Raw genomic sequence first — 13,319 nt, 5'->3', positions numbered from 1 at the left:
TAAGAGCATTAAGTTCAAGTTCCATAGCTTCATTCCAATGAGCATATTGCTTAGTATCATTGTAATGAGATGGTTCATGAAAGGAGTGAAGAGCAAGTAGGCATGCTCGAAAGTTAGGAGAAAAGGAATCATACGAAACAAATCTATTTGGTATTTTGGAAATCCGATTTGAACTTCTTTGAGAGGTCTCTTCGATTGACTCACTTTGGGAAAATTTTTCAAGGGCACAAGGAGGATTTCTTTCATTCCTTCTAGAGTAGACTTGAATTTGTCTTGAAACATTTTCTTCTAAGTTTTGATCATCTCTTGGATGTTCAAAATGATCTTCGCTAAGGGATTCACTAGGATCACTAGGATCATCTATGATGTTTTCTTGAGGCAACAAGTCAAATAGAAAGGAATAATCAATATTTTCATTTGGTTGGTGCGAAAAACCATTTTCCTCTTCAAGGAATGTGACATCTTTAGAGATATAAAGTTTGTTCTTAAGTATGTCAAAACATCGATAACCTTTTTGTTTTTCGCCATATCCCAAAAAGATACATTCAATAGCCCTAGGAGAAAGTTTATCATTTTTGTGAGTTAGAACAAAACATTTACATCCAAAAATTCTTAGTCTTTTATAATCGGGAGACATATTGTAAAGTTTTTCAAATGGAGAAAGATTTTTCAAAGAGGATGAAGGAGTTCTATTGATAAGATATGTAGAGGGTAAAACTGCTTCGGCCCAAAAGGATTTTGGAATATTTCTTGAAATTAATAACGTTCTTGTAGTTTCTATTATGTGTCTATGCTTTCTCTCCGCAAGACCATTTTGTTGCGGAGTGTTGGGGGCAAGAACGTTGGTGACAAATTTCATTTTCTTTTAAATAGCTTTGAAAATCATTGGACATATATTCGCCTCCCGAATCGGACATAAGAATAGATAGATTTCCCAAAAATTGATTTTTGACCATTGCATGAAATTCTTTAAAGAAGGAGAAAACTTCGGATTTGCGATTTAGGAAGTAAATCCATGTAAATCGAGTGAAGTCATCTATAAAGACCACGTAATACGAAAAACCTCCTTTAGACAAAATAGGGGAAGGACCCCACACATCGGAATGAATAAGTTCAAATGGCTGAGTGGTAAAGTAACTTCTTTGAGGAAATGGAGTAGCTTTAGATTTCCCAAAAATGCAATCTTTATAAGTCATGTAATTGTCTTTATAAGTATTGTTCAAAACGGAAAAAGAGACATTTTTACAAAATTTGGATGGCCAAGTCTCTCATGCCATATTCCAATACTTTTGTCTTTTACAAGATTGCAAGATGACTTAGATGGAAGAGTCAAAAAATCCATAAAGTAGAGGTCACCCCTTCTATGGCCTTGCCCAATCAGCTTCCCTGACTGGAGATCCTGCACGGTGCAATCTTTAGGTGAGAAAGAGACTTGGCATCCATGATCGGTGATTTGAGAAACGGAAAAAAAGTTTAAATTAATTTTAGGAACGATTCTTACTTTAGGAACGAAAAAGTCTTTAAAATCAAGTGTTCCAATACTTTCAATTTTTAATGATGTACCATCGGCCGTTGAAACACAAGAGGATATGGGTTCGGAAAAAAACATTTGAAAGAGAGTTTTTATGAGATGTCATATGAAAAGAAGCACCGGAGTCTAGTATCCACATACCTGGAGGTGATGAAGAGTAGGCGATGGCAGCTCCGGATGTTGAAGGAGAAGTCTTGAGAAGATGTTGGAGAACTTCGGAGATGTGATTTAGAGTTTCTTTGATATCTCCTTCTTTGGTGCTTTCTTCCTTCTTTGGAGAATTTTCCCCAATCGCGGCTACCTTTCCTTTGAGTTTTGGACAAACCGGTCTAATGTGTCCCGGTTCATTACAATAATGGCATACTATTCTCTTTCTAGGCCCATTACTATTTTTGTTAAAATGGGGAGGTCTATATGCTTTAACATTCAATCCGGGCCTAGTAACGGCCAAAACTTCATCACTCTTAATGCTCAAGCCAAGTCGAGTTTCTTCTTGACATATCTCGGCAAGGGCATCTTCAATAGGTAGGGCTTTGCTTCTATGGAGAAGAGATGCCCTTGTTCAAATTTCGGGCGAAGACCATGAAGAAATTGGAAAAAATGTTCTTTTTCAATTTGTTCTCTTCTTAATTCAATATCTTCCGGAGCCACCCACTTAGGCTCAAGAAGAGCAAGTTCATCCCAAAGAGGAGTTAGAGAGCTAAAATAGTCCCGGACACTCATATCCATTTGTTTGGTGGAACGGATTTTTTCTTGACAAAAAAATTGTCGAGCAAGATCCTTTTGGGTATACATACCCTTAAAGAAAAACCAAGCCTCATTGGCCCTTCTAAATTTGGCAATATTAGCACAATTTTTAAGGTCTACATTATTCATAAACCATGCCAAAATTTTGGCATGGTTACTTTCCCAATCCTCAATTTTGTATTGATGATCATTAATAGCTTTGATGCGCTCATCACCATCTAAAGCTTTTTCAACTTCATTTTCGATTTTGGTGAGAACAAGAGAGGGTTCGGGAGTTGTTCCCATAACAAAACCCCAAAGTTTCTTACCTCTAAGATGATTTTCCATAGCGGAGGCCCACATGAGATAGTTGGACCCATTTAGCTTAAAAGAAAGCTCCACTTTAGAGTCACGTTCCATCAGCACCAAAAAGTCCTTCCTTTCTTCAAAAATAGAGAGGCACGCGTTCCAAAGAAAAGCCCAATCACCAACCGAGCTCTGATACCATGTAATGAAAAAGAGGCGGAAGCACCAATAGAGCAAAAGTCACTCTTTAAGAGTGACCACTAGAGCCACGAACACAAACACCAAATGTGCACACACAAAACTCTCAAATATAGAAAATGACTTAAAGTCATAAGTTGGATATTATTGAAGAAAGGAAGAGAAGGGTGAAAAACCCATGCATACAAGAGGAGAACACAATAGTGGGGCCCCTTGTGGTCTTACAAAAAGACAAAAATAAAAAAGGAAAAAGAAAAAAGTAAAAAACAAAAAATACATTTGCAGTTTTACAAAAATACCCCTATCGGGTATTTCACTAAAAGAGAAACAGTATATATATACATATATGTATATATATACTTATATATATACGGATGTATATATATATATAAGTATATGTATATATATATATACATATTTTAACAAGCTGCACCTCGAGCAAAAAACGCACAAGCCACACACGAGGTATGAAATCATACTTCAACCATCGAAACACATAAGTAGACAAATACGTAAGCAACTCACGAGGTACGGAATCATATCGTGACTAAGCAAGTGCAAAAGATGACTCGTGAGGTATGGAGTCGTACCTCGATTAAACGATGGGCATAAGCAAGTAAAATACAAGAGCATATGACAAAGAGCAGAACAACACATGCACGAGCAAAGCATATGCATGAAGTGCGGCAACAAAGTAAGGACGAAACAACACATACAAAAAGTAAGTGTGAAAGCAAGCACAACGGCAACAAAAAAGTAAAGTACGAAAAGCAAAAGCAAGAAATAAAGCCTTGGCGCATAAAGTGCAGGGCAACATAATACGAAAAGCCAGAAAAGAAACGAGCAAGAAAATAAAGAAGGACCAACATTGCGTCCTGGAGTTAAAAAGGCATACATATACAAGTAAATGTCATGGCGCAAAGCGCGGGGCAACAGAAAACAAAGAGGCAGAAAGAAAAGTGTGAAAACGTAAAGGACCAGGATTACGAAACCGCGTCCTGGAAGTAAAGCAAAAACAGAAAAGGACTGCAAGTAAAAAGCCTGGGCACATATAGCGCGGCGGCAAACAGGAAAGTAAAATGCAGGAATCAAAAAAGACCAGGTTCGCAAAACCGCATCCTGGAGTTAAAGGCATGCGTATATATATTATACGCATACATATATACTCCATTCCCATATTTTAATTATCTTTTCTTATTTTAGTGTTCATTCGTTCATTGTCCTTTCACGCAATAATCCCCTACCTTGAGGGGTGGGGTTGCGGGTCCTCGTACGCCTGCGGCGTAGGTAAGCACGAGCTCGAGCCACGGAAAAGTGAGTTGGTTCCGTCATTCAACCTGTGATGCTAAAAATGTTAGTATACCAAAATACAAACGAGAAGTGGGACTGGTAAGACCTGCAGCAGTACCGGACCCCGATACAAGAGTAGGCAGGGATCTCAGCTCCCTGCAGAAAAGCAACAGAAGCAGCAAGGCCCCTATCAGGGCCTTGCTGGAAGTAGACGGCAAATGGTGGCAGAGGCAGGGAGCCTTGCTCCCCTCATGCTGAACAGCAAAGAGGGCTAGGGGTTCGACCCTCTGCCATCTCTGCAAAAAGTGCAGCGACGACGACTCTGTCCCGTCTTGCAAGAAGAAACAGAGACAAGGGACGAGCCCCTGTCTGCCAAGCAGAAACGTAGGGAAAAGGAAGAGGGGGTCCGGCCCCTCCTCTGTAAAAACAGAACACAGGGAGGGCTCAGCCCTCCCCTACCCCGCAAGCATAGGGCGACTGGAAAGGACCCAGTCCTCCCAGTGCGCCCACCAGCCAAAGAAAAGACACAGGCATGGGGCTCTGCCCCGCCCTACCTGGCGCAAAAGAACAACGACAGGGGGCGAAGCCCCCTACCGGATGGAGAAGAACACAGGCAAGGGCTTCGCCCCCCCCTGCCTAACGAGAAGAGACAGCAGCAGGGAGGAGGCCCTGCTAGCCGAAGAAAGCAAGGGCAGGGGCTCTGCCCCAAAGCTAAAAAGAAAATGTGGCAGGGGGCGGAGCCCCCTGCTGGCCAAACGAAAACAAAGGCAGGGGTGGGTAGAGTCTGCCTGCCAACAGGAGACGACGACAGAGGGCTCCGCCCCCTGTCGGCTGAAAAAACAAAAGAGGCAGGGGGGGGGAGGGAGTCCCCCCTACCAACAAGGGATGATGACAAGGGGCTCCGCCCCCTTGTCGGTCGAACAAGACAAGAGGCAGGGGAGGGAGTCCCCCTGCCAACAAGAGACGACGACAGGGGGCTCCGCCCCCCTGTCGACGAAACAATGAGAAAAAGAAGGGAGAGAGAGGTTACCTGAGGAGGAGGCAGTCGATGGTAGTGGAGATGAAGGAGAAGGTGGTGCTCGCAGGGATGGCCGCCGGCTTCGGTCGTCGGCGACTTCTCGAAGAATATGAGCGACGGGAGACGGTGAGGAAGGAGAAAGAGAGGCAAGATCAAAGACTCTGACATCGAGGGTGCAAGGAGGTCGTTGAAACTCAGAGGCCGCCGGCGGCTTCGGTCGCCGGCATCCTGCAGCACACGGGACGGAGATGGGAGAGGCGGAGAGGAGAGAGAGTGGCAAGGGGTTTTTGCCCCTTGCCGCTCTCAGCCTGTCTTTTTAAAGACACAGGTTCTCTCGAACCATCGAGAATCCGGGTCGGGCCTGGATCCGATCCGAGTCCGGCACGACAGACCGGCCTTGAACGCGTGCATGACACGTGTCCGACACGATTTTTTTTTTAGGGTTTCACATGGTGTCCCCGACATTGGATGTTGATTTCTAATGTTCCGATGGATGGTGTTGTTTTCTGATATTGGTCGAGGGCTAGGTTTAGATACCAGAAATAAAATATGCATTGCATTGAAATCATGCATATTTACTTGTTCCCTTAACTGTAATATATTGGTGAATGCCTAATGTTGTTCTTTAATGCATGTTAAATGTCTTTAATGCTTAAACTGTAATCTATGTTGTTATTTAATTGTTCCCTTATGCTTAATAAATGTTCTCTATTGCGTGAATGGTTATTTGAATTATGAATGTGATATATTTATGTCCCTCTAAAATATTGCATGAATCTTATTTATATTCTTTTTACTTATTTGATTCATTAGAAGGACCTGTACGCAGGATTCTTTCGATTCTGACACCCTACTTTTTGTGTTTTTCGCAGTCTCAGATGCCTAGTGGGGTGACCTGCTTCTGAGAAGAGTCACGAGAGGACTACACGACTACAAGGCAAATTTTTTGGACGGCGTGGCTCTTTGCCTTTGTCTTTCCTTTTGCGTTTTTTTACTTTTAATTAATTATGTTTCAGACTCTTTGCATTTGAATAAATGAAGTTTGGTTTGATCATGGTTTGGTATGAAAGATGAGTATAAGATCCCTTGTGGTGGTGGTTGTGTAAAGGCCCCGGGTCTCTGGGATTGTTTCTGCACTTGCTTTAAAAAAAATCGCACTTTTTAAGAGGTATGAGTTGGAGTCGTTACAAATAGCGTTGAATCTTGAGAATGAGAATGTAGGTATTGTTGTCTTTGGTAGTGATACCGCTATTAAAGAAGGAGATCTTGTCAAGCGCATTGGCTCTATTGTGGATGTTCCTGCGGGAAAGGCCATGTTAGGCCGTGTAGTTGACGCATTGGGAGTACCTATTGATGGAAGAGGGGCTCTAAGCGATCACGAACAAAGACGTGTCGAAGTGAAAGCCCATGGGATTATTGAACGTAAATCTGTGCACGAACCTATGCAAACAGGGTTAAAAGCAGTGGATAGCTTGGCTCCTATAGGATGTGGTCAACGAGAACTTATAATCGGGGACTGACAAACTGGAAAAACAGCTATTGCTATCGATACCATATTGAACCAAAAGCAAATTAACTCCAATGGCATCTCCAAAAGTGAGACATTGTATTGTGTCTATGTGGCGATTGGACAGAAACGCTCAACTGTGGCACAATTAGTTCAAATTCTTCCAGAAGTGAATGCTTTGGAATATTCCATTCTTGTAGCAGCCACCGCTTTGGATCCTGCTCCGCAATTTCTGGCCACATATTCAGGGTGTGCCATGGAAGAATATTTCCGCGATAATGGAATGCACGCATTAATAATCTATACAGCTTTATGACACAAACCAAATGAAGATGCCTAAATAGGGAGGGTGTGAGGGGCCATCTCTCAATTATGAATATTGTTGAGGAATCTTCCCATTAATGACAATTCCTCAATAAATACAAATTTCCTCTCTGTGTTTCTCCAATGAAAACTGCCATGAAAAGTTTCATCAGGAATACAAAAGGAAGAAAGAAAAAATAAGCACTTAAATTATTGACAATTCAAGATATAAAATCAGATTTTGCTCTGTCTAGACTCCATGCACTATGATGATTTCATTGAAATTGTTCTATTGGAAATTTCCCGAAAAGCTAATCATAGGTTCTTCTCTCCATAGGAATAATAGGGTGGTTATGCTCATTACTAAACTTGTGGAAGAGATGAAATTGTTACTATGACAGTCATTATTTCCTGAACAAATAGCAGATGCATTGGCAGCCATTGCAGCAAAAATCCAGTCATAGTAATAGGAAAAGATCAAGTTGCCCCATTTCAAGCTAGGTTTCTACAGTCAATAGAATGAGGTGATTCAAGAAGAGCAAGAAGCGAGTCCATACATACAGTAATAGGATTTGGGTCCAATATTTTGCATATTAAAGATTTTGCTCCAACAGGAAACCAGGATGGACAAGAAAAATCTGCCTTCTCAATCTGTATAGGAGCCAAATATGGGATATCAGATCATAGTCAACAGCCAAACATGTCAAAAGCATTTTATAATTTATACCATATTTCAACAATTAAACCAATTCTGAGAATAAAGATTTCCAGGTCACCAAAAATAATTAATAAAGAAAACTAAATATCATATAAAGCAATCATCAATAAATAATCTCCAATCAAAGATCCCAAGCACGTAGCTCAACCTAACCAGACAAATACTAGATACCAAAAAAATTCAGGGCTCTGAGTATGCCAAGTCCTTCTTCACAACCTCACCCGCAAAACTAATGCAATCACATTATATTTGTTTGACTAGAATCATGACAGAACTAGCATTATTTTGTTCACATTTAGGATTTAATAAAAAATGCAACATGGAAGTCCCTATTGTCCGCTTCTAGAACTGACATCAGTAATTTGGTTTGTATAGAGCAAGGATTTCAATGTTGCAACCTAAAAATACTAAAAATCACATAACTATATATAACAAAACCAATAGCATGGAAATCAGCATACTTTACTATATAGTGTGGAAAGATCAATCTCATCAAATGGATGATAACCAGCCAATAAAACATAAAGGATAACTCCACAGGACCAGACATCTGCCACAGAACCATGATAACCTTTGTGGCTGAGTACCTGCAGAAGTGTATTGATTAGAGATAATATCAGGAGCTTGATTTAAATGTCAAACAGTATATGTCATCATGGATGCAAAAACTAAAATGGCGCAAATTAGAAAATGAAAGGTAACTGTCACAATCCAGATATTGTACCAGAGATGTAGAATTTTTACAAGCAAGCTTCTCCATAATACACCACCAGAACACCCATCATGGTAACTTTCAGGTTTGTAATCCAGAAACTGATATCATTGCAAGTATTGTTTTTCTATTGCACCCATATTCCAACTGCCAAAGAGATTTCAAAATCTTGCTCTAAAATAATATCAACAAATTGAACCTTGCCATGCTGTTTTAGCGATTTGTAAAATAAATCACTACTATGTCAATGTCTGAAGTTGGATCTGCTAAACCTTCTTGTTGTACTAGTAAATAACTGCACTGATATGGAGTTATGGAATAGGATGGCTCAGACCTATTTTCAAATCTCAGAAGCCAGGGTGATATATTTGAAGAGGGAATTTCAGCTCATCAAGAAGGAACAGTCTATGTCCATTTTAGACTACTTCAACAAGATCAAGAGCATCATTAATCAACTGGCCTTAGTTAGACATGAAGTTCAGGATCAAGATAAAATTCAACAAGCATTGTGTGGTTTAGGCCCGGAGTACCATGTTCTCGCTACCACATTACAATATTCGTCCAACCTATCAATGTTTGATGATTTAAAAGCCAAGTTATTGAATTATGGGAACATTTGGAAGCAAGAAAAACTCTCATAGGAAAAAAAATTTGTCTATGAGAAGTTTTTGATATGATAATTTTTCTAAATGAAACATTTTCACTTGTTTGGGTAGCATGAAAAAAATAAAATGGAAAATCTTAAAAAAAATGAGAGAGGAGCGAGGGTTGGTGGTGGAGCTTTTTCGACATGGTTTTCAGGGAGGTGATGATCATGGGTGGTGGTGGTGGTGGTGGTGAGATGGATGTTGCTGATGGGTGGTAGGTGGATCTTCTCCGACACGGTTTTTCGAGAGGTGGGTGATGGCGTTGGTGGAGCTTCTTCGACGCGATTTTCCAGGAGGTGGGTGATGGGGTTGGTGGAGCTTCTTCGATGCGGTTTTCCAGGAGGTGGGTGATGGTGAGTGGTAGTAGTGGTGGTGAGATGGATGGTGAAAAGTCATCGTGGGGGAGTGTAAAACCCGAAATTTTTATTATAAAATATTTCAAATTTTTCAAATTGGGCCTAGATCCAGATTTCGGATCTAGGACCCATAAAGGGGTATTTACGCTTAAATGTTTGCGTTATACTAAAATAATATTAATATTAGTAATAAATTAGAAATATACATATATATATGTATATATATATATTAAGCAAATTCGAGGATCCACAGTTGGATCCACTTGGATCCAACTTGCGGATGCATATTTTGGGGGTTAAAATTTTATGTTCAATGTGAGTTTCAAAATAAATAAAATTTTTAAGTTTTTAAAATTTATCCGTGGATCCACTTATGGATCCATATTGTTTAGGGGCCGGGTTACGGGTCCCAGGTTCGGACCCGAGCCCCACCCCATATAACAGCCCTTTTAAAACATAAAGGGCAACCCGATAAGGGTTGCCCGATATGTTTTAAACAGAAGCAGAAAGGGGCAAAAAGGGGGGGGTTACGCAGGGCGTAACCGACCTCCACCCATCTCGGCGTGAAGGGGGGAGGGGTCTTGCCCGATAAGAGGGAGTGGAGAGGGGACTCTCTTCACTCGCCTCTCTCTCTCCCTCGTCTCTCCCGTCTCTGTCTGCGTGCGCGCACCGGAGGAAGAAGAGGTCGTTGGCGGGCTGCGGCAACTAGCAGCCATCACCGACCTCCGGCGAGACTCCTGTCACGGCAGCAGCAAGGAGCAACCCCAGCCGACCCCTCTCTTGCAGTCACGACAGCCTCCGATCGCCGAAAATCTTCAATAAGGTACGGTGCTCCTTGGAATCGGGGTGAGGAATCGAACATAGGTTCGATTCCATGTGGGGTTTGAGGGTAGGATTTGGGGTTTATATCAACCCTAAACCTAAAACCCCAACTATGTGGTTTGGGGGTTTCTTGATAAACCCTAAATACCCAAATCAAATTGATTTGGGGGTTTTCTTAATATGCCCTACATCTTTTGGACCGGGCCATAGCAGGCCCAGCCGACCCAGTCGGCTGGGTGCTGGCCTGTGACTCGTATGAAAACAAAAAAAAAAGGGAAAATTTTGCTCGGCATGCATAGGTAATCCAACTTGGTAGGATTTAATGTGATTTTCGGGTGTATTGTGTTGCAAAGTTGCATTATGCTGTGTTCCACCCCAAAGTAAGTAGTTCGAAATTTGAAGGGTTTTCATATAAATACAAGGTGCTTTCGAGTAAAGCTAATCGGCAATATCCTTTGGTATAAAGAACTGAATTGACTACATGTTGTTTAGTTAGTGTTTTTCACAGTTTAGCGTGAGTTCTAAACAGTTTAGTGTGAAATATATTTGTTTCAAGTACTTGCATATGAATGATCGATGCATGTTAATATTAAGTGGGCAACACAGGTATGACATATTGTTTCTAACATGTTCTAAAAGTTGCTATGTTCCCTGCTTGTGAATAATAACTTCAATACCTAGGTTAATACAATGTTAATAAGTATATGATGATAGCTTTATTTGCTAATTAATCGTGTTCTGAATATTTGGGTACACATGCCAGCATGCTTGTATTCTTTATATCTTCCTAAATACTTAGACTCGCGCTGAAATTGGTTATGAAATATTGACCATACCTAAAATATTTTAGCTGCTAAACTGCATATGTGTGGGCTGTTTCAGCATTGAACAGAAAATGATATTCTTGTCATGAAATTTCATATATTGTGGGTTTCTTCGATGCCAAAAAGAAAGTAAACTTCTGTTATGAAACTATGGAGGTGCGTTGGTTGGAGCGATGCTATAACAGGCATAGCAGCAGCACAATGCGTGTTGGAACACGCTCAATATCATACCTATGTTCGTCAGGGTTAATGTTGCTTATAATACAGTTTATTCTATGATAGGTTAATATATGTGCTCATAAGTTCCGCCAGTGATATGTATATGTGATTGACTTTATTAAGCAGTAGTTACATGAGTGTGAGCATGATTCAATTATTAGTAAGTCTTTTTGAACATGTATGCTTGATTTATATGTGAATGGTACATGTACACTCATACACTTAAAGAAACCATGGATTGGTTAATACCCATATGCGATGTAGGTAACACACACATATTGAAAATGCATATGAATGAATTATGACATGCATATGTTTGGGTTTATATTTGCATGAATATATATATATGCTTTTGGCATTTTGGCCTAGTGTTATAAATGAAACACTAATTTGGTTTTATTATGTGATGCACCGATGGCCAAATTAGACCATCATCGGCCTGGAGAGCCGTGGGTTTGGTATTCTTTTATTTATGTTTTTAAAAGCATCACTTAAACCACATAAGGTGGTTTGGCACTTTACTACATTGTTCTATGTGTTTACACGGGCTGGAGTCCCGAATGGGTCCCCGCAAGGGAGGATGCAGGTTTTCACTTTACTTTTGCATATGGTGTTGCAAACTTAAAGAATGAACTTTAAATAAAAATATAATGAATAAGAACAGTGTAATATACATTCTGGGATATCTCATCTGGAGTATGAGAATCTTGGATATCCGGTCTTGGGGAGACTGTGAGGATACAAAAACTCCGTGTGCGTTGTTGCCCCTGAACCCGATATTGAGGTTCTTCTCCTGGCCACGGTTTTAGGGAGAGCCCGCCACTTTACCCGGGAGTGGTGTGTTAGTCACAGCTGTGAGTTTATGGTACCAAGGAAGTGGCACTTGTGGGCGTTGGGTGTCCCTTGTGTCCCCGACATTAGATGTGGAGGTCTAATGTTCCGATGGATGGTGTTGTTTCCTGATATCGGTCGAGGGCTAAGTTGGAACCCAGTAATAAAATACAAATTGTTTGTTAAGCTACCCTGGGAACCTACTTGACCTCGGGGTTTGTACCGGTTTGGTGTATCCGCGGGCCACGGTAATTAAAAAGAGGAACTTAAGGATGTGTGCATTTAATAGGGCATGCACATGGAAAGATGAAACTTAAATGAAAGATACCAGAAGAAATCATGCATTGCACATAATCATGCATTTTTCTGTTATGCATTAGATCATGCATGTTTGAATCATTCTTGATATCATGACATAATTTGATGGTAGCATATGACTTACTTTGTAAAATCATGCTGAAAGGTTTGAATATTTAGTTATTGATATATGACATTGTTTACTGTTCTTGACTGGTGAGTATATGCAATTATTGGTAGTTATGGATATTTAAATGTTGCAAATTTTATATTTGCACTCACTCGAATCACTGCATGAAATCTTATCCATGTTCTTTCTCTCACCTGGTTTCTTTAGAAGTAGTTGTGCTCAGAATTTCGGTTCTGACACCCTACTTTGTTGGTTTTTCACAGGAAATGGTGAATAGTGAAGTTGGACATGCATCTGGGGATGAATGAGTTATACTTGGGCTTGTCAGCTTCAGTAGAGGACATAATGGATCTTTCTTGTCTTTTAGTTCTTTAAATTTCTGTAATTGTTACTTTACTTTCAGTTGAAGAAAACCTTGTCTTTGAAATTTTCTTATTCATTAATAAAAGAGTTTTAGTTGGTTGATATGGATGATAATTGCAACTTCGTTTGTGGTGGATGGGCTATCCAATGGAAAGTGGAACTGTGAGGACCCCAGATCTCTGGGAAGGTTTCCGCAACTCTTAGAAAAAAAAAATCCGCATTTTTAAAGGGTATGAATTGGGGTCGTTACAGGGAGGGCGGTTTTCCAGGAGGTGGGTGGTGGTGGTGGGAAGTGTAAATCACAATTTTCTTTTGGTAGGAAACATTCCTCCACCTCCCCCCTAGAGGAATGTTTCCTATCAAAAAGTGTATTTTTAGGAAACTCTCTCAGAGAAAAGTCTCTTGTTTGGAAGGGTTGGAAAACCGTAAGGTTTTCCCACCTCAAATCACTTTCCCTACATCTTTCTCACTTCCAAATGTGCCCTATGAGATGTCTCTCAAAGAAATGTCTAATGAGGTTG

At 40.5% G+C, this 13,319-nt stretch overlaps 1 protein-coding gene across 2 annotated transcripts in view; it reads right to left on the bottom strand.

Annotated features, from left to right (window-relative positions):
- LOC149841662 (CBL-interacting serine/threonine-protein kinase 8-like) overlaps positions 1–13,319 on the bottom strand; it is an 81,390-nt gene that overhangs the window by 35,760 nt on the left and 32,311 nt on the right. For both annotated transcript variants that reach the window (XM_089998628.1, XM_089998629.1), the window contains exons 7-8: positions 8,059–8,184; positions 7,441–7,530 (exon numbers count right to left, since the gene is read on the bottom strand). In XM_089998628.1, coding sequence (XP_089854754.1) covers positions 7,441–7,530; positions 8,059–8,184 — 216 coding nt within the window. The remainder of the gene's footprint in view (positions 1–7,440; positions 7,531–8,058; positions 8,185–13,319) is intronic.

Source organism: Nuphar pumila, chromosome 3 (genome assembly GCF_984573655.1).
Source record: "Nuphar pumila chromosome 3, dmNupPumi1.hap1.1, whole genome shotgun sequence".
In the NCBI taxonomy this organism is placed as follows: domain Eukaryota; kingdom Viridiplantae; phylum Streptophyta; class Magnoliopsida; order Nymphaeales; family Nymphaeaceae; genus Nuphar; species Nuphar pumila.
The sequence above is the reverse complement of the archived record's forward strand: the minus strand, read 5'-3'. Positions and strand labels throughout refer to the sequence as shown.